Raw genomic sequence first — 25261 nt, 5'->3', positions numbered from 1 at the left:
CGGGGCGTTTACGCCTCGAAAAACGCCTCCAAACATCTGCCCATTGATTTCAATGGGAAATATGGCATTCTGTTCCGACAGAGCGTTTTTTTATGCCTCGTTTTCCAAAAATGGCCCGTAAAGACGCCCGCGAAAAAGAAGTGCATGTCACTTCTTGGGACGTTTTTGGAGCCGTATTTCATAGACACTATAGAAAAACAGCTCCAAAAACGGCTGGAAAAAACGCCGCGAAAATCGCGAGTATGATTAAAAAAACGGCTGAAAATCAGGAGATGAGTCTGCGTGTACTGAGAATAGTCTCAGCTTATGTCAGGAGAAACCTTTCATAAATAGATAACAATCCTTGAGCATATTCACCGCACTTTCAACAGCTCTGACAGCAGACAGTCGTTCTATGGAGGGGAGGGGAGAGGAGGGCAGGGCAGGGCAGGGCAGGGTGTTGCTTTCTCCCTTCTATTGGTCGCTCTCTGCTCTGATCTCCGTCGTTATTGGTCGGCACCCTGAGCTTCTCCTCACAATGACAGGGGGGCGTGGTCTGCGCTGCTAGAAAGCCATTAGAAGTTTGCAGAAGTTTCCTCCCTGTGTTGTGAAGTTGAGTGGTCGGACTGCAGTGTGACTTCTCCGGACAGGCTGTGTACAAGCGATCGTCTCCACCATGCTGAGAACTGTGCTGGGGAGAGTATGCTCCAGGGCATCCCAGGTGCCTCTGGGGGTCCAGATCGCCAGGTTTTCTGCTGCAGCCATTCCTGCCCCTAACCCGAAGCAAGATGTTCACTACACCCAGGTAATGCCCCCCCTCCCCCTCCCATGATTGTGTTGTATGGCGGCCGCACTGGAGGTCGAGGTTCAGGGAAGAGATCGCCTTCTGTTTGTGACTTTGTTTTATGCATTGTAATAACCTGCAGACTCCTGGCTGGGCGCAGACCACGGCCCACTATCACCCTAGTTCTTCCAAACTTCCTGATCTGCGTCCTCTAGTGTTACTATTAGGATCTGTGTGTGCCGAACCTATGTACTGATCTGTGTCTGCCCCATGTCCTGGGGGCCTGGCTTCTATATACCCATATACATCATACATGCCCATGTACACCGTTATTTGATATGGTGACTGACCATAGTTATTGTTACCTTCGATCATACCAGATTTATTATTTTCCGACCAATTAAATATTTATCAGGTGTTTCCAAACAAAATGTTTGCAGCTGTGAAAATGGGAAAGTCCTTCCAATCATGGCGATATTTTGTAGCATGTAATAACGGACAGGTTATATGTAGGGCGCAAGGGGCATGTGTCTCAGGGTATCCACTACCCACAATGTGTGGCACTACCATTTGGGGGTGCTATGTTATTGCCGCTATTTTTGGGGTGGCCACGTGTGTGTGCCTGTGTTTTGAAGTCTAAGTCGTTGGCGTGGCTGTCTCCATCGCCACCATAGACTTTAGTGGCGAGAGCCACTTGCGTGGTTGGCCACCAATCCTATGTGTGGCTCCCAAAAAATATAAATGTGTCCTTCACTTCTTTGTTTTTATTAAATACGGTGATCATATTGGCTATACGCAAAAGAGAACAAGGAGTCCTATACTATTTATGGTATGAAAATAGAATGTGATTCTCTATTCCACATAAATTAATATCAAAATACAGCTGATCCTAAACCGGATTTAACTGTATTTCAGCCACTATAGAATGTATAGGTCACCAGAAAATAATTCTAATACGTCGGTATCACACAATGCTAAAGCTAAGATATTCAATTGAGTTTTGTTTTTTGTTTTTTTTCTCTATGGGCATTTTTGGAGCTGTTTTTGGAGTCCATGAAAAACTGCTCTAAACGGCTCGAAGTGACATGCACTTCTTTTTTGCGGGCTTTTTGTAACGCGGCTGTTTTTCAAAACGGCTGCGTAAAAAAAAACGCCCTGTCGGAACAGAACAGTTTTTCCCATTGAAATCATTGGGCAGATGTTTGGAGGCGTTCTGCTTCCGATTTTACGGCCCGTAAAACAGCCGAAAATAAGCCGTGTGAACATGACCTTAGCTTGTGAACATACCCTTAGTGTTCCGAACCCACGCATGTAAAAAATGGCCATTTCGAAAATGGTAAAGTCGCTTATAATTTACCAAGATGAGCCGGGAATGGCATTGGGGTCATGCGTATTGCACTTATGCAGCAGAGGACTGTACACGACACATAAGCAATGAAGGGAGTAGCACTGTCCTTGGCTTTATGTGGCTGTCACTGCCGAACTCCCTTCCTGTACTTGTTTTGGTAAGTTTTAACTTGCTTTACTAACGCCGAATTGTCCGTTTTTGACATGGGCAGGTTTGCAACACTTAGGGTATTTTCACACAGCTTATTTTCGAGCCGTAAACGCCCTGAAAAACTGCTAAAAATACGGGGGGCTGACCGCCTCCAGACATCTGCACATTGATTTCAAAATCAGATTGATTTTGGAAAAACTGCATTTTGTTTCCGACGGGGCGTTTTTTTACGCAGCCGTTTGAAAAAGAGTGTAAAAAAAACACCGTAAAAAGGTGCATATTACTTCTTGAGCTGTTTTTCATTGTCTCAATAGAAAAACAGCTCCAAAAATGGCCACAAAAAAACGGCTGAAAATCCGAGGAGGTTTTCCTTTGAAAACGGCTCTGTATTTTACAGCTGTTTTTTTGTTTGCCGTGTGAACATCCCCTTGGAGTATGTTCACTCGAAAAACGGCTGTAAAATACGGAGCTGTTCTCAAGGGATGCTTTAGATGTGGGCACTGTAAAGCATGTACATTCATACAAATAACTAAAGCTTTTCATAGCGCCCACACAGGAATCAGTTACCCTATAAAAAGTTTCACCAACTGCAGTGCAAAAAATGTAATATACAAAATCACTTGTCCATGCCCCTTAGATTACGTCGGGAAGACCTCAAGGGAATTAAAAAAGAGAATCCCTGAGCATATAGGTGACCGTTTTACATAAGACAAACCAGTATCCTGTCATGTTCATCTTAAAGCGGCTCTGTCACCAGATTATAAGTGCCCTATCTCCTACATAATGTGATTGGCGCTGTAATGTAGATAACAGCAGTGGTTTTTATTTTGAAAAACGATCATTTTTGAGCAAGTTATGAGCTAGTTTAGATTTATGCTAATTACTTTCTTAATGACCAACTGGCCGTGTTTTTACTTTTTACCAACGGGGTGTTGTACAGAGGAGTGTATGAGGCTGACCAATCAGTGACTAATCAGTGTCCTACACTTCTCATTGTTCCAGCCCAGCATGATCCACAGCACAGTGTGATTGTGCAGTGAAAGAAGCTGGGCTGGAACAATGAGAAGTGTAGGACACTGATTGGTCACTTATTGGTCGGCCTCATACACTCCTCTGTACAACACCCAGTTGGTAAAAAGTAAAAACACGCCCAGTTGTCCATTGAGAAACTCATTAGCTTAAAGCTAAACTAGCTCATAACTTTCTCAAAAATGATCGTTTTTCAAAATAAAAACCACTGCTGTTATCTACATTACAGCGCCTATCAGATTAGGTAGGAGATAGGGCACTTATAATCTGGTGACAGAGCCTCTTTAAGTTAGTAAATAAAGGAGATCCAAGTTGTCTTAAATTCACAGCAATAGAATGGTTGCCACCATCAGGGGACATCGATGGAATACTGTTACAGAGAGAGTCAAAATGGATTTTTAAATTGGGATCAACTGTACCAAATGGGCTCAATGAACCGCTTGATTTTGGATTATTTATCTAAACTAACTTTGTGTATACTTTTCAATAATGAAACAAATTCCTATAAGTGTTGTTATGAGTCCCTTTAGATAAAAAAATGATATTCTCTACCTTCGCAATCTACACTTGCTCTAGAGAGTTTTATAATCTGCCTTCTTGCCATCTAATATCTTTAATATATAATCACATGATCATACATAATAGATTCCTATAAAAATAAAATAGTCCATTCTGTGGTTTTGGGACACTATCTTCATGTGGGGGATGCATGGACGTCGGTCTAGGTAATATTACCCCGACTTTCACGAACCATACACATACTTCGTCTTTTAAAAAAAAAAAATACCCCCACAGACGCTGTGGACTTGGCCAATGAGAGGCAGGTTGGAGTAACGTCACAGCCAATATTTGGCTGCCACGTCACTCAACCAGGGGCGGAGTCCACTCCGTTACCCTAACAACGCGTCTCCAGACAGCAAACCACTACAATAGCTGTCTGCAGACCCAGTGTATCTCCATTTGAGAGCGAGATGCTCGATTATGGTGGGGTTTGGGGCAGCATCTCGTGGCGCGATCGCGGTCTCTACTGATATGTGGACAGCTTGTCTATGATCAGTGTGGCTGCGGTCGGGCGGCGGGTCATCGCCCCGCACTAAGCACACGCCCCCCAAACGTCACAGGGAGGTGTGTGTGGAGAGGGAGGCTTTAGGGATAGACCGGATATAAATAGGATAGGGAATCTCTCAGCACAGTGATGTCAGACGCTAGGAACAGGCGTTGTTTCTGATTTCCCAGATGGGAAGGTTGATTTCTTGCCACTGCACGTACGCTTTTATTGGAAAGCATTTTTCTTGAAAAATAGACAGCTACACAAATCTTCAAGCAGCCTCCAATGAACCTGGACGAAGCTGCTCCGTTGACCTATCTCCCCTGAGGAGTCACTTGGTCAGGAGGAAACGCGTTGGGAGAATATTCATTTATCATCTATTTAAAAGAGGTTCACCACTATCTTGGCATTGGATATAATTGTTGGAGGACTACTGACATCAAGAAAGGGGTAGGAGGGCAACAGCCCTAAAAACCTTCATATTACCCCTATATGTATTTCATGCAAACTAAAGAAAATAAACAAATGTGGGGGAACCTCTAGAAAAGAGTAACAACAAAATAATACAGATTAACCCCTTAACGCACCAGGACGCACCGGTACGTCCTGCATTGAAGTGCTTTAAGGCACAGGGACGTACCGGTGCGTCCTGGCTAAAAACTGTCACCCTGTCAAATGACAAGGTGACAGAACTGTGCCTTCAACTGCTTGACAGTTGACCGGCACAGTAAGACGACAGGGGACCATTCACAGCGGTCTCCTGCCGGCGATCGCTGTCATTGGTCAGTCAAAGCAGACTGACCAATCACTGCTCCATGACGTAAGGTATGTGATTGGCGCTGGCTCAGCTTGAATCAGATGTCCGGCACCCGGTAATCAGATGTCCGGCACCCCTCTGTAACGGCCAGGACCGGAGCTAGGCGCCGATCCGGCCGATTAACCCCTTCGATGCATCGAAGTGTCTTGTAGCCTGTCGGCAACCATGATGGTTGCCACGGGCGCGGGTGTCAGCTGTTTGTCACCGCTGACATCGTGCTCTAAAGGCCAGGACCGGAGCTAGGCTCCGCTCCGGCCGATTAACCCCTTAGATGCAGCTATCGCTGCATCTAAGTGATTAGACCGCACGCTATGGTTGCTAATGACAACCATCGGCACACGCGGGTGTTCCGATGGTTGCTATGGCAACCATAGCCTAACAATCGCTTCCTAGTACGGAAGCCTATTAGGCCCCGCCGGGAGGCGAGCCTAATAGGCTTGCTGTCAGTGAATAGCTGACAGCTCTAATACACTGCACTATGTAGGTAGTGCAGTGTATTAGAATAGCGATCAGGGCTTCATGCCTTCAAGTTCCCTAGTGGGACACAAAAAAAAGGTAAAACAAGTTAATAAAAATGTTGTAAAAAAGTGAAAAAAAAATATAAGTTTCATGAAAAAAATTAGTTGCAAAAAACACTAACAGCCTTTTTTTCCTATAATAAGTTTTTTATTATAGGAAAAACAGAAAAACATAAAAAAAAGTACACATGTGGTATCACCGCGTCCGTAACGACCCAAACTATAAAAATATCATGCTATTTTATCCGTACGGTGAACACCGTAAACATTTTTAATAAAAAACTATTCCAGAATTGCTGTTTGTTAGTCATTACCCCTCGCAAAACAGAATAAAAAAAGGGATCTAAAAGTTGCATGTACCCCAAAATGATACCATTAAAAACTGAAGCCCGTCCCGCAAAAAACAAGCCCTCCCGCAGCTTTTTTGACGGAAAAATAAAAAAGTTATGGCTCTCAGAATCTGGTGACACAGAAAATAAATTTTGAAACAAGTGATTTTATCGTGCAGACGCTGCAAAGCATAAGAGAAACGATATACATATGGTATCGCCGTAATCGTACCGACCCGCAGAATAATGTAAAATTGTCATTAATAGCGCATGGCGAACGGCGTAAATTTTTTTTATAAAAAACATCAGAATTGCAGGTTTTTGGTCACCTTTCTTGGCAAAAAAATGAAATACAAAGTGATCAAAAAAATCGCATGTACCCCAAAATGGTACCAATGAAATCTACAGATTGTCCCGCAACAAATAAGCCCTCACACAGCTCCGGTGGAGAAAAAATAAAGATGTTCTGGCTCTCTGAATATGGCGATGCAAAATGTGCAGAGTGTCCAAAAGTGGATAAGATCTGGCACCATTTATCAGTGCGGCACCGGCCACATATCTGCGGATTATTATTTATTTACCCCATTATTACACCCTCTTATTATGCCCCTGATGTACTCCGCACAGATTACATACGCCCCCACATCATAACTGAAATACCAGCGAAACCCCAAACAAAACTGCCACTAAGCAAAATCCACGCTCCAAAAGCCAAATGGCGCCTCCCCCTACTGAGCCCCACAGCGTGCCCAATGGGCAGTTTTCGTACACATATATGGCATCGCCATACCCGGGAGAACCCGCTTAACAGTTTGAGGTATTCGTCTTCAGTGGCATGAACTGGGCACAAAATATTGTGCACTAAAATGGCATATACCTGTGGAAATTTGCAATTTTCACTTTGCACCATCCACTGAGCATTCATTTATTATAGAAAAAAAACCCTGTGTGGTCAAAATGCTCACTACACTAATAAAATACCTTCAGGGGTGCAGTTTCCAAAATGGGGGTCACTACTTGGGGGTTTGTTTTACTATTTGACCTCAGAGCCCTTCCGTTGTGGGCTAATGCTGCGAAAATCACCAAAATAGGTCTCACATGCGCCTTTCACGCCTAAGCCCTGTCATATATCCAGGCAAATGATAAATGCCTTGAGGGGTGTAGTTTACAAAATGGGGTCACTTCTCAGGGTTTTACACTCTACTCTGGTACTTAAGTACGCTCTGCAAATGCGACATGGCGCCCGTACACCAGTCCAGCAAAATCGGTGCTCTAAAAGCCACATGGCACTCCTTCCATTTTGAGCTCTGCCATGTGCCCAAACAGCAGTTTAGGGCCACACATGGGGTATTGCCGTACTCGGGAGAAATTGGGTAACAAACTGTGTGGTTTTTTTCTAATATTACCCCTTGTGGAAAATAAAATTGGGTGCAAACTACATATTTTTGGGGAAAAAAAATTATTTTTCATTTTCACTGCCTCATTCTAATACAATCTATGAAACACCTGTGGGATCAAAATGCTCAGTACACCCCTAGATGATTACCCTGAGGGGTATAGTTTCCAAAATGGAGTCACATCTCAGGGGCTTCTACTGTACGGGTACCTCAGGGGCTCTGCAAATGCGACATGGCGCCCAAAAAACAACCAAAATCTACATGCCAAGTAGCACTCCTGCCATTCTGAGCCCTGCGATGTATACAAGCAGCAGTTTATGACCACATATGGGGTATTGCCGTACTCGGGAGAAATTGGTTTACAATTGTTGGGGCGCTTTTTCTCCTTTATTCCTTGTGAAAATGAAAACAATTCAACATTTTTGTGGAAAGAATGTAGATTTTCATTTTCACTGCATAATTCCAATAATTCAGCAAGAAAACTGTGGGGTCAAAATGCTCACTATACCGCTAGATAAATTCCATGAGGGGTATAGTTTCCCAAATGGGGTCACTTTTGCCGGGTTTGCACTATTTTGACCCTTCAGTGGCTTTGCAAATGTGACATGGGGCCGCAAACCATTCCAGCAAAACTCGAGCTCCAAAAGTCAAATGGCGCTCTGTCCTTTCTAACTTCCGCCATGTGTCCAAACAGCAGTTTATTACCACATATGGGGTGTTGCTGTGCTCAGAAGAGTTTGCTTTACAAATATTGGGGTGTTTTTCTTTTATCTGTTGTAAAAATGAAAAAATCTGAGCTAAAACTACATTTTATTATAAAAAAATTTAGATTTTCAATTTCACGGCATAATTCCCATAAGTTCAGCAAAAACCGTGTAGGGTCAAAATGCTAACTATACCCCTAGAAAAATTCCTTGTGGGGTGTAGTTTACAAAATGGGGTCACTTTTGGGGAGTTTCCACTGTTATGGTCCCTCCAGGGCTTTGCAAACACGACATGGCACCGAAAACCATTCCAGCAAAATCTGCGCTCCAAAATCCAAATGGCCCTCGTTCCCTTCTGAGCCCTGCCGTGGGTCCAAACAGCAGTTTATTACCACATATGGGGTATTGCCGTAATCGGGAGACATTGCTTTACAAATGTTGGGGTGCTTTTTCTCCTGTATTCCTTGTAAAAACTAAAACATCGTATGTTTGTTTTTTCAGAAAAAAAGTATATTTTCATTTTCACAGACCAGTTCCAATAAATTTAGCAAAAAACCTGTGGGCTAAAAATGCTAACTATACCTCTTGAAAAATTCATTGAGGGGTGTAGTTTCCAAAATGGGGTCACTTTTGGGGGGTTTCCACTGTTTTGGCACCACAAGACCTCTTCAAACCTGACATGGTGGTATATTCTAATAAAATAGAGGCCCCAAAATCCACTAGGTGCTCCTTTGCTTCTGAGGCTGGTATTTCAGTCCATTGGGACACTAGGGCCACATGTGGGATATTTCTAAAAATTGCAGAATCTGGCCAATAAATATTGAGTTGCATTTCTTGGGTAAAACCTTCTGTGTTACAGAAAAAACTGTATTACAAATGAATTTAGTAAAAAAAAAATTGAAATTTTTAATTTTCACCTCTACTTTGCTTTATTTCCTGTGAAATGCCTAAAGGGTTAAAAAATAAATCTGAATGTGGTTTTGAATACTTTGAGGGGTGCAGTTTTTAAAATGGGGTGTTTAATAGGGGGTTTCTAATATATAATGCCCTCAAAGCCACTTCAGAACTGAACTGGTCCCTGAAAAAATAGCCTTTTGAAATTTTCTTGAAAATGCGAGAAATTGCAGCTAAAGTTCTAAGCCTTGTAACGTCCTAGAAAAATAAAAGCACGTTCAAAAAATGATGCAAATATAACTAGTAACTATTTTGTGTGGTATTACCATCTGTTTTACAAGCCGATACATTACTATTTAGAAAAATGCAGATTTTTGCAAATTTTCTCTAAATTTTTTTGTGTTTTTTACAAAAATATTGAATTTAACAACAACATTTTTTCAGTATCATAGAGTAGAACATGTCACGAGAAAACAATCTCAGAATCGCTTGGATAGGCAAAAGCATTCCGGAGTTATTACCACATAAAGTGACACATGTCAGATTTGCAAAAATCGGCTGTGTCCTGAAGGCAAAAACAGGCTGTGTCCTTAAAGGAACAGTGTCACCCAAAATTTTTTTTAAATATCTTAGTGCTTTATTAAAAACGTTTGTGTGTTACTTTTTTTTTATTTTTACACTTTTTCTTCCCTATGGGGGCTGCCATTTTTTTTTCCATTTCTGTATGTGTCGATTAACGACACATACAGACATGGAATACGGCAGCTCCAGTCCCATAGGGACTGCGAACGGGGCCCGTTCCATCCACTATCGTGTACGCCGCTTTGTGGGAACGGAGCATGCGCCGCTCCCACACAGTTCAACTTGAAATGCGCGCCATCCGGCGCCATTTTCCTGTGGACCGGAAGTCGTGGCCGGACAGTAAGATTACTACTTCCGGTCGCGGCTTCCGGACTTGTGCACATGGAGCAGCGGCAGCAGACGGAGCGGATGGACCGGAGGGAGCGGCGGCGACTGGAGCAGGTAAGTGATTTCTATGTATGTTCGTGTTTCAGTGTGTTTTACTAGTGTATGTAAACCTACTACACTGTGTGTTAGCTCAAAAAATGGCGACACACAGTGTAGGAGGTTAGACCGTTCAAACCCCTCGTTTCTCCCGGCACTAGCCAGGATAAAGGAGGGGGGGATTCTGAGAGCTCACTAGAGCGAGGGATTTTTACCCAATTTTGCAGCATAAAGCAATGTGGTTGCTTTACCACATGCAATGCTGCAATTTTGGGAATGGCTCAATCTAGTGACCAGTGCTGGGAAATATTATAAATTGGATTAAATTTATAATATTTCCTGACTCGTGAAAAAAAAATAAATAATTAGAACACTAACTGTTTAACTAAAAAAAAACAAACATGTTTTGCTGGCAACACATTCCCTTTAAGGGGTTAAAGAAACCTTATAAAGGTGGACTTTTTACGGTTTCAAAAAACATGATGAAAATGCATATCATAAAGAACATATGAAAAATTGCATGCAGTATTGGCACATGAAATCCTCATGTACATGTCACTTTATTACAAATGTTTAAAAAAAAAAACTTCGTAAAAGTTATTTTATATACACTTCGGATCTATTTTTTTTCTCAAGGGACAACTGCCTCTGAATTTTCAGCCGTTTGTTAAGCATCAAACGTTTTTTGCGGCCGTTTTTTGGAGCTGTTTTTCTAATGACATGTGACCGCCCCGTCGGATTGAAATGCCGTTTTTCCCATTGAAACCAATGAGCAGATGTTTGGAGGCGTTCAGCTTATGTTTTTTCAGCCACTTTTCGTGGCGTTCATGGCCCGAAAAATGGCTGAAAATAAGCAGTGGGAACATACCCTTAGAGCTTGTCCACACGTAATGAATTTCGTATTTTCCGTCTGGAATCGTGGACCAAACATACGCAGCGTAATACAGTAGTAGCAAAGTCACCAAATGTCACCAACACGCTATATCCTGCAGTGGGTAAGTTTTTTTTTTTTTTCCGCAGCATGTCAATAATTGCTGTGGAAAGTGGACTGATTTCCTGCGTTTTTAATTTTATTTTTCCCCATAGATCTCAATGAGGAGCAACAATTCTGCAGCAAACTACAATGTACTGTGTAATTTGCTGCAGAAACGCTGCAAAATTTCTTACTTGAGTAGGAAAGAACATCACCGAAAGGAGAAATATCACCATTACACAGCCCTAGGAAGAAAACGCACTTTTTCGGCACTAAATAAATTAAAATCCACACCAAATTCTGCAGTCTAAAATGTTTGTCTAATAGTTAATTGGTAAATTCAGCGGAGATTTTCTGCAGCAAATCTGTTACGTGCGTACAAGCCTTTAACCCCAGCTGCAAAATGGCATGCTGGTTTAGTGGCACCAAACCTAGTGGCAGATTTCCTTTGAGGGCTTGTCCGCACACAACGGAATTGCTGCAGAAAATTTCTGCAGCAATTCTGTTGAAAAACAGACATTCCGCTGCGGCAAAAACGCACCATTACCTGTGTTTTTTTATGGCAGAAAATGGTGCGTAATTTACTGCGTTTCTCACAATATGAGGCATTATTCACACTAGCATGTCCGTTTTGCGCGCATAAAAAATGCAACATTTTGCGCATGTTGCAGTTCTGTGTGACATCCATGTACGGTGTGCATATGTCATCCGTATGTCACGCGGTTTTTACATCCGCAAAAGAAACTGAAGGTGTTTTTCTTTTTCTCATCATTTTTCTAGCAATTGTTGCGTGAATCAGACCGCACACGGATGATGTCTGTGTGCTGTCTGTGACTTTCACGCACCCGTTTACTTCAATTGGTGTGTGTGATGCGCAAAAAACACAAGTATAGGACATGCAGTGAGTTTCACGCGGCGGACACGCTGCGTGAAAAACACAATGTCCGAATGGCCCCATTGATTTGCATAGGTCCGTGTGACGTCCGTTGTTTTAACGTGCGTAACACGGACGTGAAATACGCTTGTGTGAATAAGGCCTTATGAGATGGAGACCTCTCTGAAAAAACGCAGCAATTCTGGCTATTTTCCACAGCAGGAAAAATATGCACCGCAGGTCAAATTCTGCTTGAAATTTTACGCAGCATGTGGATGACATTTGTTACATTTCATCCACTATTCTGCTGCGTTTTTTACGGATAAATTCAGTCCAGAAAAAAAACCGTACATTACGCAGCATGTGGATGAGCCCTAATACAGGCAGGTTAGTGTCAAACATATAATATTTGTTGTAATCACAAAGATGCAAAGCAAGTGATGCAGTGCACTTAAAAAACAAACAAAAAAAAAACGTGAAAAATGTAGAAAAGAATTAGGCATACATCTTCTGGAGGCAAATCGAAAAAAAACAAATACTTTTCATGGTGGCGGAATTCCCTATGACATGGACACTACAAACACATGAATCTACCATGCTAAATGAATACCTTACTTCAGGGGCATAAGTGGAGTAAAGCCAAGGCTACTAAACTTTATTAAATTGGTCGACCGGATCAGTCTTAGGCTTAATTTACACGAGCGTATTTCATGTCTGTGATACGCGTGTGAAAATCACGCACGTCACACGGACCTATGCAAGTCAATGGGGCCATTCAGACATTCCGTGTCTTTCACGCAGCGTGTGTCCGCTGCGTGACACTCACTGCATGTCCTATACTTGAGTTTTTTTTTTGTGCATCACGCACGCATTGAAGTCAATGGGTGCGTGAAAATCACGGACAGCACCTGGACGCACATCCGTGTGCTGTGCGTGATTCGCGCAACAGTTGCTCAAGAAATGAGGGGGAAAAAGAAAACCACCTCCTTAACTTCATTTTGTAAACTTCAAAACCGCGTGACATAAGGATGGCATACGCACGAAAATTACGCAGACACGCACCAAACACTGATGACACCAGAACTGCAACGCGCGCAAAACGCTGCGTTTTTTACGCGCGCAAAACTGACACGTTCGTGTGAATTAGGCCTTAGGGTATGTGCACACGGTAGCTGTAATTTACGTCTGAAAAGACAGACTGTTTTCAGGAGAAAACAGCTGCCTCGTTTCAGACGTAAATGCTCCTCGCATTTTGCGAGGCTTCTCTGACAGCCGTAAATTTTGAGCTGCTCTTCATTGAGTTTAATGAAGAACGGCTCAAATTACGTCTGAAAGAAGTGCCCTGCATGTAATGTATATAAGTGTCCTGCACTTCTTTTGCCGAGGCTGTATTTTTACGCGTCGTCGTTTGACAGCTGTCAAACGACGACGCGTAAATGACAGGTCGTCTGCACAGTACGTCGGCAAACCCATTCAAATGAATGGGCAGATGTTTGCCGACTTATTGTAGCCCTATTTTCAGACGTAAAACGAGGCATAATACGCCTCGTTTACGCCTGAAAATAGGTCGTGTGAACCCAGCCTTAGGGTGACTGTTTTACAGGGTTTTTTTTCTCTCCGATTTCATGAAAAGCCACGAGGTAAAATTTTTGACATGTTTTTTTATATGCCGCCTTAGACGTATTCTCCTTTACAACACTTATTTGGCCAACTGCTATCTTCCCGTTAACACGCACGCTGTGCTCAGTCGTGCATACATGTGTACTTGAATAGGGGAAAGCAGAAAAGCAATATCTGGCAGCAGCTTATCTCTCAACACAACAAAAGATCAGGCACGTTGAAATCATTAGGACTTAAGGCCCTTTTACACGTGCCAGTGATTGGGCAAACAAGATTTCATATGAACGCTTGTTCCCGATCATCACCCTGTGTATACGAGGCAATGATCAGCCCTGATTGTATAGTTTATGTAGCATTAAATATTATCGTCCATGGCACATCTCCCTGTGTAAAGAGGGAGATGTGCTGCCAACATGATGGAAATACATGGGTACTAGTGATCGTAGTAACGATTGTACGTCCCCATACATTACTGATCATAGCTCCTTGTGAAAAGAGCAAACCAGTGCCGATCAACAAGGTGTCTCGTTGATCGTGTTCGTTTTTACGGGTCGTATTGACTGGTCTAAAGGGACCCAAAGGCCGGGTTCCCACGTAGAGTAAACACTTTTTTTGCGGCGTAATCTATTGGAAATTGCAACTCCTGAGAATGTTTTATTTTTTTATTTTTTTTTTTTTACTTACCCAGAACGCCCTCCTTCCTGCAGTCCGACCTCCTGGGATGGCGTTTCAGGCTATGTCACCGCTGCAGCCAATCACATGCTGCAGCGGCACATGGCCTGCAATGTCATCGTAGGAGGCCAGAGCGGACGTCAAAGGAGGGGGTAAGTATGGGGGCTTTTTTTTTTTTTACGCAGTGGAAATTTCATCCGTAAAAACCACACCACAACGTGGGAACCCGGCCTAAAAGGCTGTATTCAGACAGCAGTAAAAAGCCGCCCAAAGGTTTTTTTATTTTGACATATGAACCAGTCAGGAAAACTTATCCCATTACTGGCCCTAAATATACAGGTCTTGTATGTAACCATATTATGACTGTCTGCTAAGATGTTCAAGCTTCTATTTATGATTGATCTCTTTTAATGGTATCAGGCATGTAGCTGGGTTAATGTAGTTGGGGACAGTAGAATATTTTTCTGATATTCCAAGCAAAATTGCCAAGTTGGGTGATGATACGAGGGTGTCGGTCTCAGAAATGGCAGCCCTAGTGGATACTGATCTCCTCCCTAACCCCTAACAGCTGGGCGAACAGCTCAGGTACGGCAAGACAATTGGTAGTTGTAGGGGATTCTATAATCAGGAAAAGAAATAAAAGGAAAAAGCACGGCGCCACATAGTGTAAGTAAGCCCAGAAGTAGCAGTCAGTAAAATACTGTACAATTGAATGCCCACCACAGGACCGTAGAACAATCGCGTTAAAATTGTTTGTAGGAGTGAGTGCTGCTGCCGACATCCCAACCGGTCAGGCCCATTGGCCACCGTAATGAAGACAATATATAACGTAGGAAAAACGGGAATAAGTGCGGCGCTGCTTCTCAATGAAAGTACAAATGGTGAAGTTTATTGAACAATCCAGGCTACGCGTTTCAATGCCGCATCAGCATCTTCCTCAGGCCAGATTGAAGATGGATAGAATAATTTGTCACCAAGACCACCTCAACAAAATGGTTTGCAGTCTCCCTGGTGCCAGGGTTCAGCATGTGTTTTTTTTTTTTTTTTTTGTTCCCTGAGATAAAAATGGAATTGCACAGCAGTATCAGCCACTTGATTGAAACATCAAAAGAAAAAGGGTAAGGTACCGGGCCGGGCCAAACCAAGAAGCGAAGTAGCCATGCAGTCAATAATTTGGCCAATGGGACTTATTGCTGGGCTTAAACTTTGGCCTATGAAACTTACTACTGTAAAACTTGGCTCACTTCTGGCAACTTTGCTCCCAAACGGGAAATATTAAAATGGATGATGGCCACATTTGAGCATCTTGATGTAGGCCAAGGTTATACCTCCCCTCAACTATCACTTGTCATTTATTGTACCATCTAATTTTCCACATACTGAGCCCCCTTAAGCTCTTGAGCCCGGCTACAACCACAATCTCTTGACCCTATATAGTTACACCCCTTCACAAGCCGGCCATACACATGATAAACCTGATTAACAATTTCAATTGACAAGTAGAGTAGTACTTTAATGGAATGAGAGACCGAGCATGGTAAAAAAAATACATCTGGGGAACAGTATTGCTGCCCCTCTAAACATTAGATCGTTGGTAAATCCCACCAAAATATACACATTCTTCATATATTTTCAGTTTTGAGAATGTCTAATATCAAGGAGTATATTAAAGGGGTTCTCTGAGACTTTTTTTACACCGGCCCATCGATGTTTGATTGGGAGGGTCCGACCACTGTTGTCCCATTTATTGAGCTGATCAGCAGTGTCAGACATTTGGTCCCTCTGATCAAACAATGATGTAGGCCATCAATGTTTGAAGTCACGGAAAAACTATTTTATGGATGGAATTTGAGGGCTATCTCCACGGATAAATGCCCATTTTAACGAACTACTCCGAGATGAATTCTAGGTTTTGAATTTTTTTGTTTTAAATTTCAAAAACTAGTCTTTAATTGTAATATGTTGTTTTGTTTTGGATCATACTTAAATGTTACCTGTAAGAGTAAAGGGTTGGAGGGGTTTTACTTTTTAACCTTAACACATTTGCAGTCTGAAATGAAATAACTGATTTGAGATACTTGCAAAATATTAAAAAGATTTTATCTTTTCAGCTATTCATAAACAATGAATTTCAAGACTCAGCCAGCAAGAAGACTTTCCCCACAATCAACCCTTCCACTGGAGAGGTCATCTGTCACATTGCGGAGGCAGATAAAGTAAGTAGTATGTGCACATTGTTACGTGGTAGATCATTATTCATTATTGCCTTTACCAGAGGAAAAGCTGCTTGACAACATTGCAGAAGTAGCAGACAGATATGTTCTTCATACAAAGTATTTTCAGTAAAATATTTTACTTGTTATGTGATAGTCTAATATCCCGTTTACTGCCAGTAACACTGGCACATCATCAGGAATGCCAGCTCTCTTCTGCATGTGACTAAATGCGTTAATGTTGTTTGTATATAATGATACAAGCAATATTAACTAATTCTTCACTGCCAAAGCCAATGGCGAGAGCTCTGGTGTGAAAGGATACTAAAGTCCGTCCAGCTCTGCAATATCCGTATTCCTCCAACCAGCGCTCCAAGTTACATGTAGCTCCCGGGCATTTGTCAAGAGTACTCGTCCTCATTCTAGCTCCTTGTGAAAGGACCGCCGATTTAAATGAACGGTCTCGTTGATCGGCGCTCGTTTACATGACTCCGGTAGTTATTGGGATAGCAGCCCAACATTTACCCTGCAGTAATCAAATTTATTTTTAAAGATCAATTAGATTGTCATACAAAGTATTCATTATGCAAAGATCTAGTCTAAACTTGTATAATTTGTTGCTGCAGTAAAAGATGAAAACTGAATTCAAGTTGGAAGCCTCATGAGAACATGGCTAGATAAAGCCTATTTTACAATCCATGCAAATAGTTGATGTCAAACCAGTTTTAAGCAAAGCTTTTGAGCAATGGCAGCAATTACAGGTTGTGAAATCTACAGGACTGTTACAACATTCTGCAATAGTTTGAGGGCAATCCAGGATAGAAAACTATGCTTTATCATGTGCTTAGTTTTATATTATGAACACATGACAATTTTATTGCATTTATTTCTTCTACCCTCCTCTCTAACCGCACCAGAGGAGCTTGACCCGACACCCTATTAGAGACCGGAAAATAAAGGTTAAAAAGCTCCGTCCCATCCACTTCCGTTAGTGTTTTCCTGTCCCACCTGTGGCGTAGCAGAGAGGTTCTACTAAAACCCGCGGTTCTCCTGAAAAGCTCGCTGAGCAGTGAAGGTCGATTTGTCTGTTCTCCTCATGCTGCCTGTGAGCCCAACATTTGACACCAAAACTTGTTCTGTACTCCTGCACCTCTTGGAAGTTAAAGTGTAGCTAAACGTTTGACAAACTTCTGACACGTCATAGTGACATGTCAGAAGTTTGTATTGGTGGGGGTCCGAGCACTGAGACCCCCGCCAATCTCTAGAACGAAGCAGCTGAAGTGCTCGTATGAGCGCTCAGCTGCTTAGTGTGTGCTCAGCTATTTCCGGAATTAAATGTATCGGTGTACGGACTCAATAGAATGTCTATGAGCCCGTACGCCGATCCATCAGCTTTCCGGAAAACGCTGAACAGAAACTAAGCAGCTGAGCGCTCATACGAGCAATTTAGCTCCTTCGTTCTAACGATTGGTGGGGATCTCCGTGCTCGGACCCCACCAATCCAAACTTCTGACATGTCACTATGACATGTCAGAAGTTTGTCGAACATTTAGCTACACTTTAATGGTGAGTAGTTGCAAAGGCAAGCTCCAGTCCTTTCTGAACTCCCAGCTACCTCCATCCATATGTACCTTGATAGAACACCGTTCCTGTGGATACTCTGTTCCCAGCAAGTCTGTGTACGCCAATATTCGGGTGTTACACCCTGACAATTGGAGGAGGAATTCTAAATCCTTTTCTGTGGCAGCTAGATCATCAGTCTGCTGGCCTTCGCAGTGGACACCGGTAGCTAAAGGGTCAGCATGGTATGCTGTAAGAAACCGTCCAAAAGGTACTTTAATATAAGGAATCACTCCTTCCTAAAGGCGCTCCTTCACGGTCGATGGTGAGCTACATTCCCAGTGAAGAACTGAAACCACTGTACTAGTTTGTGACCTTCTTTCTTCAAGATGGAATCCATAAAGAACTATTCTCTCAGTAGGAAGGAATTACAAACTATTTATAGGACTCGTATTATGGCATCCTCCATAACAAAATTTCCAGTAGTTTACGATCATTCAAGATCAAAAGACTCTTCATTTTCAGTTTCCATCACTCCGCTTAGGGATTTCATCCGCACCCAGAGTCTTCTTCAAATTGATGATGGAATTATTGGCCTTCCATAGAAGACCAGTGATAAATGTTATCCTTTATCTGGCCAATCTGTTTGTGACTTCTAAAGTCATCTCTGTATCCACCTAGAGAAGATCCGTCAAGCCATTCAAGATGTAAGTTGGATCATAATTCAAGAAAAATCAGATTCTAATCTGTCAAACCGAAAAACCTTCTGGGTGGGGGGGGGGGGGGGGATTGTTTCTGGTATTCGTGTTGTCCCCAAGAGAAAAAGACTACAGATCAAGAAAATCTCCTCCTAATTTCAAAGGAAAACTCAGGTATCCAAAAGGGATGCCATGTCTGTTGTGGGATTCATAATGGGTCCCAAAACTGCAACCAAGCAGTAGCTAATATCCTATCTCTTTGGGAAAAAAAATAAAATAACTCTTCTAGATGGACAAGATGATCTGCCTCACCAGTCAAGAAAAGTTCTTTGCTGGTGGCTAAACCTCAAAATCTTAGTGTACCTGTAAGGGCTAATTCATACGAGTGTATATGTAGTGCGTGTGAAGGCCGTTAAAACAATGGCCATCACACGGACTCATGTTCTTCAATGGGGCCGTTCACACTACCATTGTTTTAACGGAGAGCGTGAAAGGTCCGTTGGCTACGCTCGTCTGAAAGTAGCCTAAAAATAAAAAAATACAACTTTTCAATATTTAGCCTTACTGAAAGTGTTCGCCTGCTATACTGCAGCCTTCTTCCCTATTTTCCTTCTCCACCGTTGCTGTTTCTTCTGCAGTCCCTGCTCGTTGTCACTTGGAATCCGTAGCCAACAACATCAGATGCTGACTACAGATTCTATGAAAAATAGTTGCTGAGGGGGAGGCGCTACGTCGACGTGCGCGCTCCCGAGCCTTAGCAATCCAAACACGAATAGCTGCCACGGCTGCCCGCAGTTTGTAGTTAGTTGTTTTTTGTCACAGGAGGGGAGCATGTCCATCTGTGTCTACCAATTGCCCAGTGCCGGCCTTAGGGGTTTGCGACCTGTGCCATTGCACAGGGCGCATCACTCCAGAAGGTAGAAGGGGGCATTGCGCTGGCTCCCTTCCCCTGCTTGTTTCAGAAACGCCCGGGGACTCAGCAGCTGCCTTTCCACCTGGGCACTTCTCTCAGTGGTGTCGCTACTGCTGAAGCAGCCATAGCAGCTGCTAGCGACAACGGGCATGAGGGTGCCCATGCCGGGACGGCCCCCCCCCCAATGCCCGGCAGCGGCGCTAGTCGCTGCTGCTACAGCAGTAGCGACGTCACATTCGATAATATCTGCGTCTTTCGGTTGAACGCTATAGCATGGTAGTGAGGTATCTCCCTGCTCTATCTATTAGCGCCACTGTAGCTCCCTGAAGGAGTGGAATCCACATGTGGCCGGAGATTCCGCTCCTAGATGGAGCGCTTGACGTCTCTGTCCATATATGGACCGTGGCATCAGGGGCAACTCCTGGATTGGAATCCCCATCCACAGCGTTGCCGACGCTGTGACCGGGGATTCCACTCCAGGTGATGCCCCTGACTTCACTGTCCATAAATGGACACAGACGTCAGGGGCTACTCCTGGAGTGGAATCCCCGTTCACCGAGCCGGCATCGCTGTGGACGGGGATTCCGCTTCCGGAGTTGCCCCTGATGTCTCTGTCCATATATGGGCAGCAACATAAAGCGCTCCATCCAGGAGCAGAATCCCTGGCCACAGGGGGATTCTGCTCCTTGAGGGAGCTACAGTGGCCTAGCTACAGGAAGGGGGTTGTGTGGCGCTAACTTGAGGGGGGAGTCTGTGAGTGGGGGTTGATGGTCCTTTTTACTGTGAGTGGCTGGCTGATGGTCTTCAAGTGGTTTCCACCTCTGACCTCCAATAAATAGGAGACAGAAAATACCTGCCGGAGCTCCAATAAGGGTATGTTCACACGCAGAGTCAAAAACGTCTCAAAATACGGAGCGGTTTTCAAGAGAAAACCGCTCCTGATTTTCAGACTTTTTTTTTGCCACTCGCGATTTTCGCTGCGTTTTTTACGGCCGTCTTTGGAGCTTTTTTCAATAGTCTATGGAAAACTGCTCCAAAAACGTCCCAAGAAGTGTCCTGCACTTTTTCGCGGCCGTTTTTTTACGCGTAAAAAAACGCTGCGAAAACCGCTCTATCGGAACAGAACGCAGTTTTCCCATTTAAATCAATGGGTAGATGTTTGGAGGCGTTCTGCTTCCGATTTTTCGGGCGTTTACGGCCCGAAAAACGGCCGAAAATAGGCCGTGTGAACATACCCCAACGCTGTCCATTCAAAATCTGAGGCAGATTTTTTTTTTCTGCCTTACAAAAAACGCTGTATAATCGTACCCTAAGGCTGGTTTCACACGACCTATTTTCAGATGTATTGGAGGCGTTTTACGCCTCGAAATACGTCTGAAAACAAGCCTCGACTACGTCGGCAAACATCTGCCCATTCATTTCAATGGGTTTGCCGACGTACTGTGCCGACGACCTGTTATTTTACGCGCCGTCTTGACAGCGAAATAACAGCCTCGTAAAAAAAGTGCATGACACTTCTTGGGACGTAATTGGAGCCGTTTTTCATTGAATCCAATGAAGTACAGCTCCAAATTTCGTCCGTAATTGACACCTCGCAAAACGCGAGTACGAGCAATTACGTCTGAAATGCAGGAGCTGTTTTCTCCTGAAAACAGCTCCGTAATTTCAGCCGTAATTGACGTTATCGTGTGCACATACCCTCAGAGTGTAGTGCTTGGTTTTTAGCAGTTTTCTGTCTTTCTCAAAACATTTCTTGGTAGGGGTGCCTCGAGTTCGAAAAGGTTGGGAAACTCTGTACTAGGCTAGAAGATCACGCCGGCCTATGCAAGGATCCAGTCGTGGAGCAGCTCCGTTCGTTGTGGGAACGGGGCCTAGGTGAGTACAAATTTTTTTTTTTTTGGGGTGGCAGTCTACATGGATCGAGGTGGGGGGCTGTATGGCACGGTCTACACGGAGGAGGTGGGGGATTATGGCACTATCTACAAAGGGGAGGGGGGTTGTGTGGCAGCCAGGGGGGGCATTATACTGTGTGGGGGCCACTAAGCAGACCTTGTACTCTGTATGGGCACTACAGGGAGTATAATACTGTGTGGGCACAATAAGAGGACAGCATACTGTGTCTTTGAATGCGTTATAATGTATTATATTATTATTATACTGTATGGGGGCACTAAGAGGCATTATACTGTGTGGGACACTATATTGGGCATTATACTGTTGGGGGCATTATACTTTTTTTATAGCGCACTTATTTTATGGGGGTGGGGCACCAAAAGATCATTTTGCACGGGGTACCATCTATCCTAAGGCCGGCCCTGCATGTACCCCACGTTTTGTTTTAGAAGTATAAAGCTCCATTCACATCCAGTTTTGACCTTCCGTAGGCGGTATGTCAGGAGGGCTCCCGAGGTATACCTCCAACGAAAGGCCAAAATGTATCCCACTGTATGGCATGCAGGCCGAAGTCCCGGGGCAGAGGCTCTACTAGCGCTCCGCCCAGGGATTCCGGCTCTGGGGAAGCCCCTGACTTCACTGCCCATATTGTTGTTGGTTTTCCTGCACAGTCCTCTAATCTAGTGATGTAGGCCTGTCTCATCTGACCAGTCCTGCTCCAGCAGAACAGCGCAGGCAGCGTGATGACGTTATAGGTCCGCCTGCATCACATGAAAAGTGCTGAAAGGCAAGGCAGGGACCTGATGGTTCACTTTCCTCGCCAGTGCTTTCAATTGTATATGCGTCCTAAGGATGTGGATGCAATTAAGTACGATAGTGTGTGCCCCCTTCCCCTGTGAGTGACTGGCGGTCTGGTCAGTCATTGGAAGAATGCTTTGAAGCCAGGGGTCCCCTGGCACCAGTTTCTGGTAGTATGTCACCATGAATGCCAGCAAGAGTAGGTAGCGAGCTTATTCCATTATTGAAGACTCTGTAAAGACACACAGTTTATCACTATGTGAATAGATATAGTTTACTTAAGCGGTAAAGACAAAACGTACGACATATCATCAAAAATTACATAAACCTACAAAAAACTAAAAAGACCAACTCAAAAGAGACATACAGTTTTATACAAAGAGTATATCAAAGAAATACATTATCTGGGGGAGCTCACTATTTTAGAGTACAACACCCAGAAGTTCCAATGAGCGTAGCATAAGGTCCTGGACATACTGTCGACCTTCCAGATGAGCCCATCTCCTGTATAGCTAAAACAAACTTCTATACCTATGGTGGTGATGTTCTTTCGTTTAACCTGTGGGGACTAATTCTCATCTGTACTGATGTATACTAGAAAGTCTATTAAATTTTATAGTGGAAAATAGTGCTGATTTTATGACCGCATGCTTTAGATATGTTTTTTGGGGGAGTTTTCCTCCTAGAGGCTGCTCTATAGAACTATGGAAAAAACTTAAAATGCACAATGTTTTTTGCATGCATTTTAAAACCGAAAAAAGGGTTTGAGACTTATTATTTCTATTCTAAATTTACTTGAGATAGAAATAGACCTTGGCCACAACACCGGTCGCACGGCCAAAGATCGCTGTCTGCTTTCCAGGTAACGAAAGTGAATGTTATCTCTTTGCGGCCAACAAGTTGCCCCAACCGCGATACCACAGGTGCAAAAGGGCCAGCGAGTTAGAGTTCCTTGCGACTGTAGTGTTGTGACAACTTGCAGGTCGCAAATTGATCAGCTAACACTCCCCCCCCCTCCTAAGTGTGCATTGGTTTTTCCGGCGTAAATGCATTGAAAAATATATTTTGTACTGAATGCCATATTTACAAAGTCCATGCACCGCTTTTTATAATCTCTTCGAATGTGGTGGGTAAAGTGGGCAGGACGGCTTAATCTATCAAAGATCTCTCTCCCATCCAATAGCCCTTATTAGCTAAATTCATCCACCTCCCGCATCGGCATGTAACTTTCTCTTCAGCAGAATCTTGAATTAATGTAAGTGGATCTATTAAATTAACTGTGTGGTGCGCCCTCACCCTTATTTGCATGTAGATGTGTCCGATTAACAGTAATCTGCTTTGTCATTACCTTCCATCTGGTCTAGGTGCAGAGATCTTTTGTGTTAATTTTGCTTTCCATTACTATTTAAAGAGCTGCTGATCCAGGATGAGCTGGATAATGTAGAATAAGAACCTATGTGGCCTAGTTTTCAGTCGTGTTTTTTTTTTAAATGCGTTTTTTATGTTTTATATACTTTTTTCATATTCACATTTATTAAAAATGTCAATTTACTTTTTTGCGCTGAAGCATCTATGTATGCACTATACATAGAAGCTGGATAGTGCCGCTTGTAAACCAAATCCGTCAGCGCTGGACCGATGACTCGGCGGACAGTGGCGCCTGTGTGCCTCTGCCACAGATAATATCTAAATGTATTAATTTTTTTTCTAGGTGTCAGTACTATTATGGTGCTACCAAATATGTATTGGTTTATTTCTGTTTTTACTTTTGTTGCATTAAAGCATGTTTTAATATTTTTGGGGTGCCACATTACTTCGTATTCCAAAGCATTATTGCCTGTCTGTGTAAAAACGGATAGGCAAACTATTAGGCCACGTGCTCTTCAGGACCCCGTCTGCTGTTGAAAGTCATCGGCAACACGCGATTGCATCGTGGGGTGCCGATAGACTGATAGAGGGAGATATTGACCGCAGCATCTAAGCTAGTCGGTTAGGCCCACCCTGCTCACTTCCCACAGTTCTGTCTTTGCTTCCAGTGCGGATATTAGGCTGGGTTCACACGACCATGTTACGTCCGTAATGGACGCAACTTATTTCGGCCGCAAGTCCCGGACCGAACACAGTGCAGGGAGCCGGGCTCCTAGCATCATAGTTATGTACGACGCTAGGTGTCCCTGCCTCTCCATGGAACTACTGTCCCGTACTGAAAACATGATTACAGTACGGGACAGGTGTCCGGCAGCGAGGTAGGGACTCCTAGCGTCATACATAACTATGATGCTAGGAGCCCGGCTCCCTGCAGTGTGTTCGGTACGGGACTTGCGGCCGAAATACGTTCCGTCCATTACGGACGTAACATGGTCGTGTGAACCCAGCCTTATCTGTGGCACTCCGGGTGCTGCAGGTAGGTAGGGTTCCCAGCCGATCAATACGGTGAAGACCAACTCAAGCACTGCGTTTTTGAATATGCAATTTAAGGTTTATTCGGAAGTAGGCAACAAATTGAGATTTGTAACTTTTCGGCCAATACACCTGGCCTCTGTCAAACTCTATTGCGCCTGCCATTGGTATTACATGCCCCTTACTGCAGCTCTACTTACCAGCGTTTATCCCCTTGAGAATCGGCAATAGAGTTTGACAAAGGTCTGGTATATTGGCCGAACCGTTACAAATCTCAATTTGTAGCCTACTTCCGAATAAACCTTAAATTGCATATCCAAACTGAGTTCTTGATTTTGTCTTTACAATGTCTGTGCTTCCAGCTGTGAAGGAGGTGAGCATGAGGAATCCCTGGAACATCTTCCCGTGGCACTTTCTATTGGGACCCGAAAATGTGGCGCTATGACAGGATCGGTTAATAGTTCTCCATAGTATAGGTTACTACATTATGATGGCACATTATTGATGAGCTAGAATAAAATCTCCCCAAAAAACACTAAGTGAACTCACCATTGGCCAGTTTGACAGAGAGAACAATCCTCGCACTCTTGCACTGCCTACCTTCCGCAGCCTGCAGATCACAATATGGGACAATCATTCACTTTG

General features: G+C 43.5%; 1 protein-coding gene across 1 annotated transcript in view; it reads left to right on the top strand.

Annotated features, from left to right (window-relative positions):
* The first annotated feature begins 538 nt into the window (after window positions 1-538).
* The window catches only part of ALDH2 (aldehyde dehydrogenase 2 family member), a 49290-nt gene continuing 24567 nt past the window's right edge, over window positions 539-25261 (top strand). Inside the window, exons 1-2 of the mRNA XM_075834790.1 lie at window positions 539-784; window positions 16253-16357. Coding sequence (XP_075690905.1) covers window positions 656-784; window positions 16253-16357 — 234 coding nt within the window. The 5' untranslated portion in view covers window positions 539-655. The remainder of the gene's footprint in view (window positions 785-16252; window positions 16358-25261) is intronic.

Source organism: Rhinoderma darwinii, chromosome 1, assembly GCF_050947455.1.
Source record: "Rhinoderma darwinii isolate aRhiDar2 chromosome 1, aRhiDar2.hap1, whole genome shotgun sequence".
NCBI lineage: Eukaryota > Metazoa > Chordata > Amphibia > Anura > Rhinodermatidae > Rhinoderma > Rhinoderma darwinii.
Note: the sequence above shows the minus strand (reverse complement) of the source record. Positions and strands in the feature narration are given on the sequence as shown.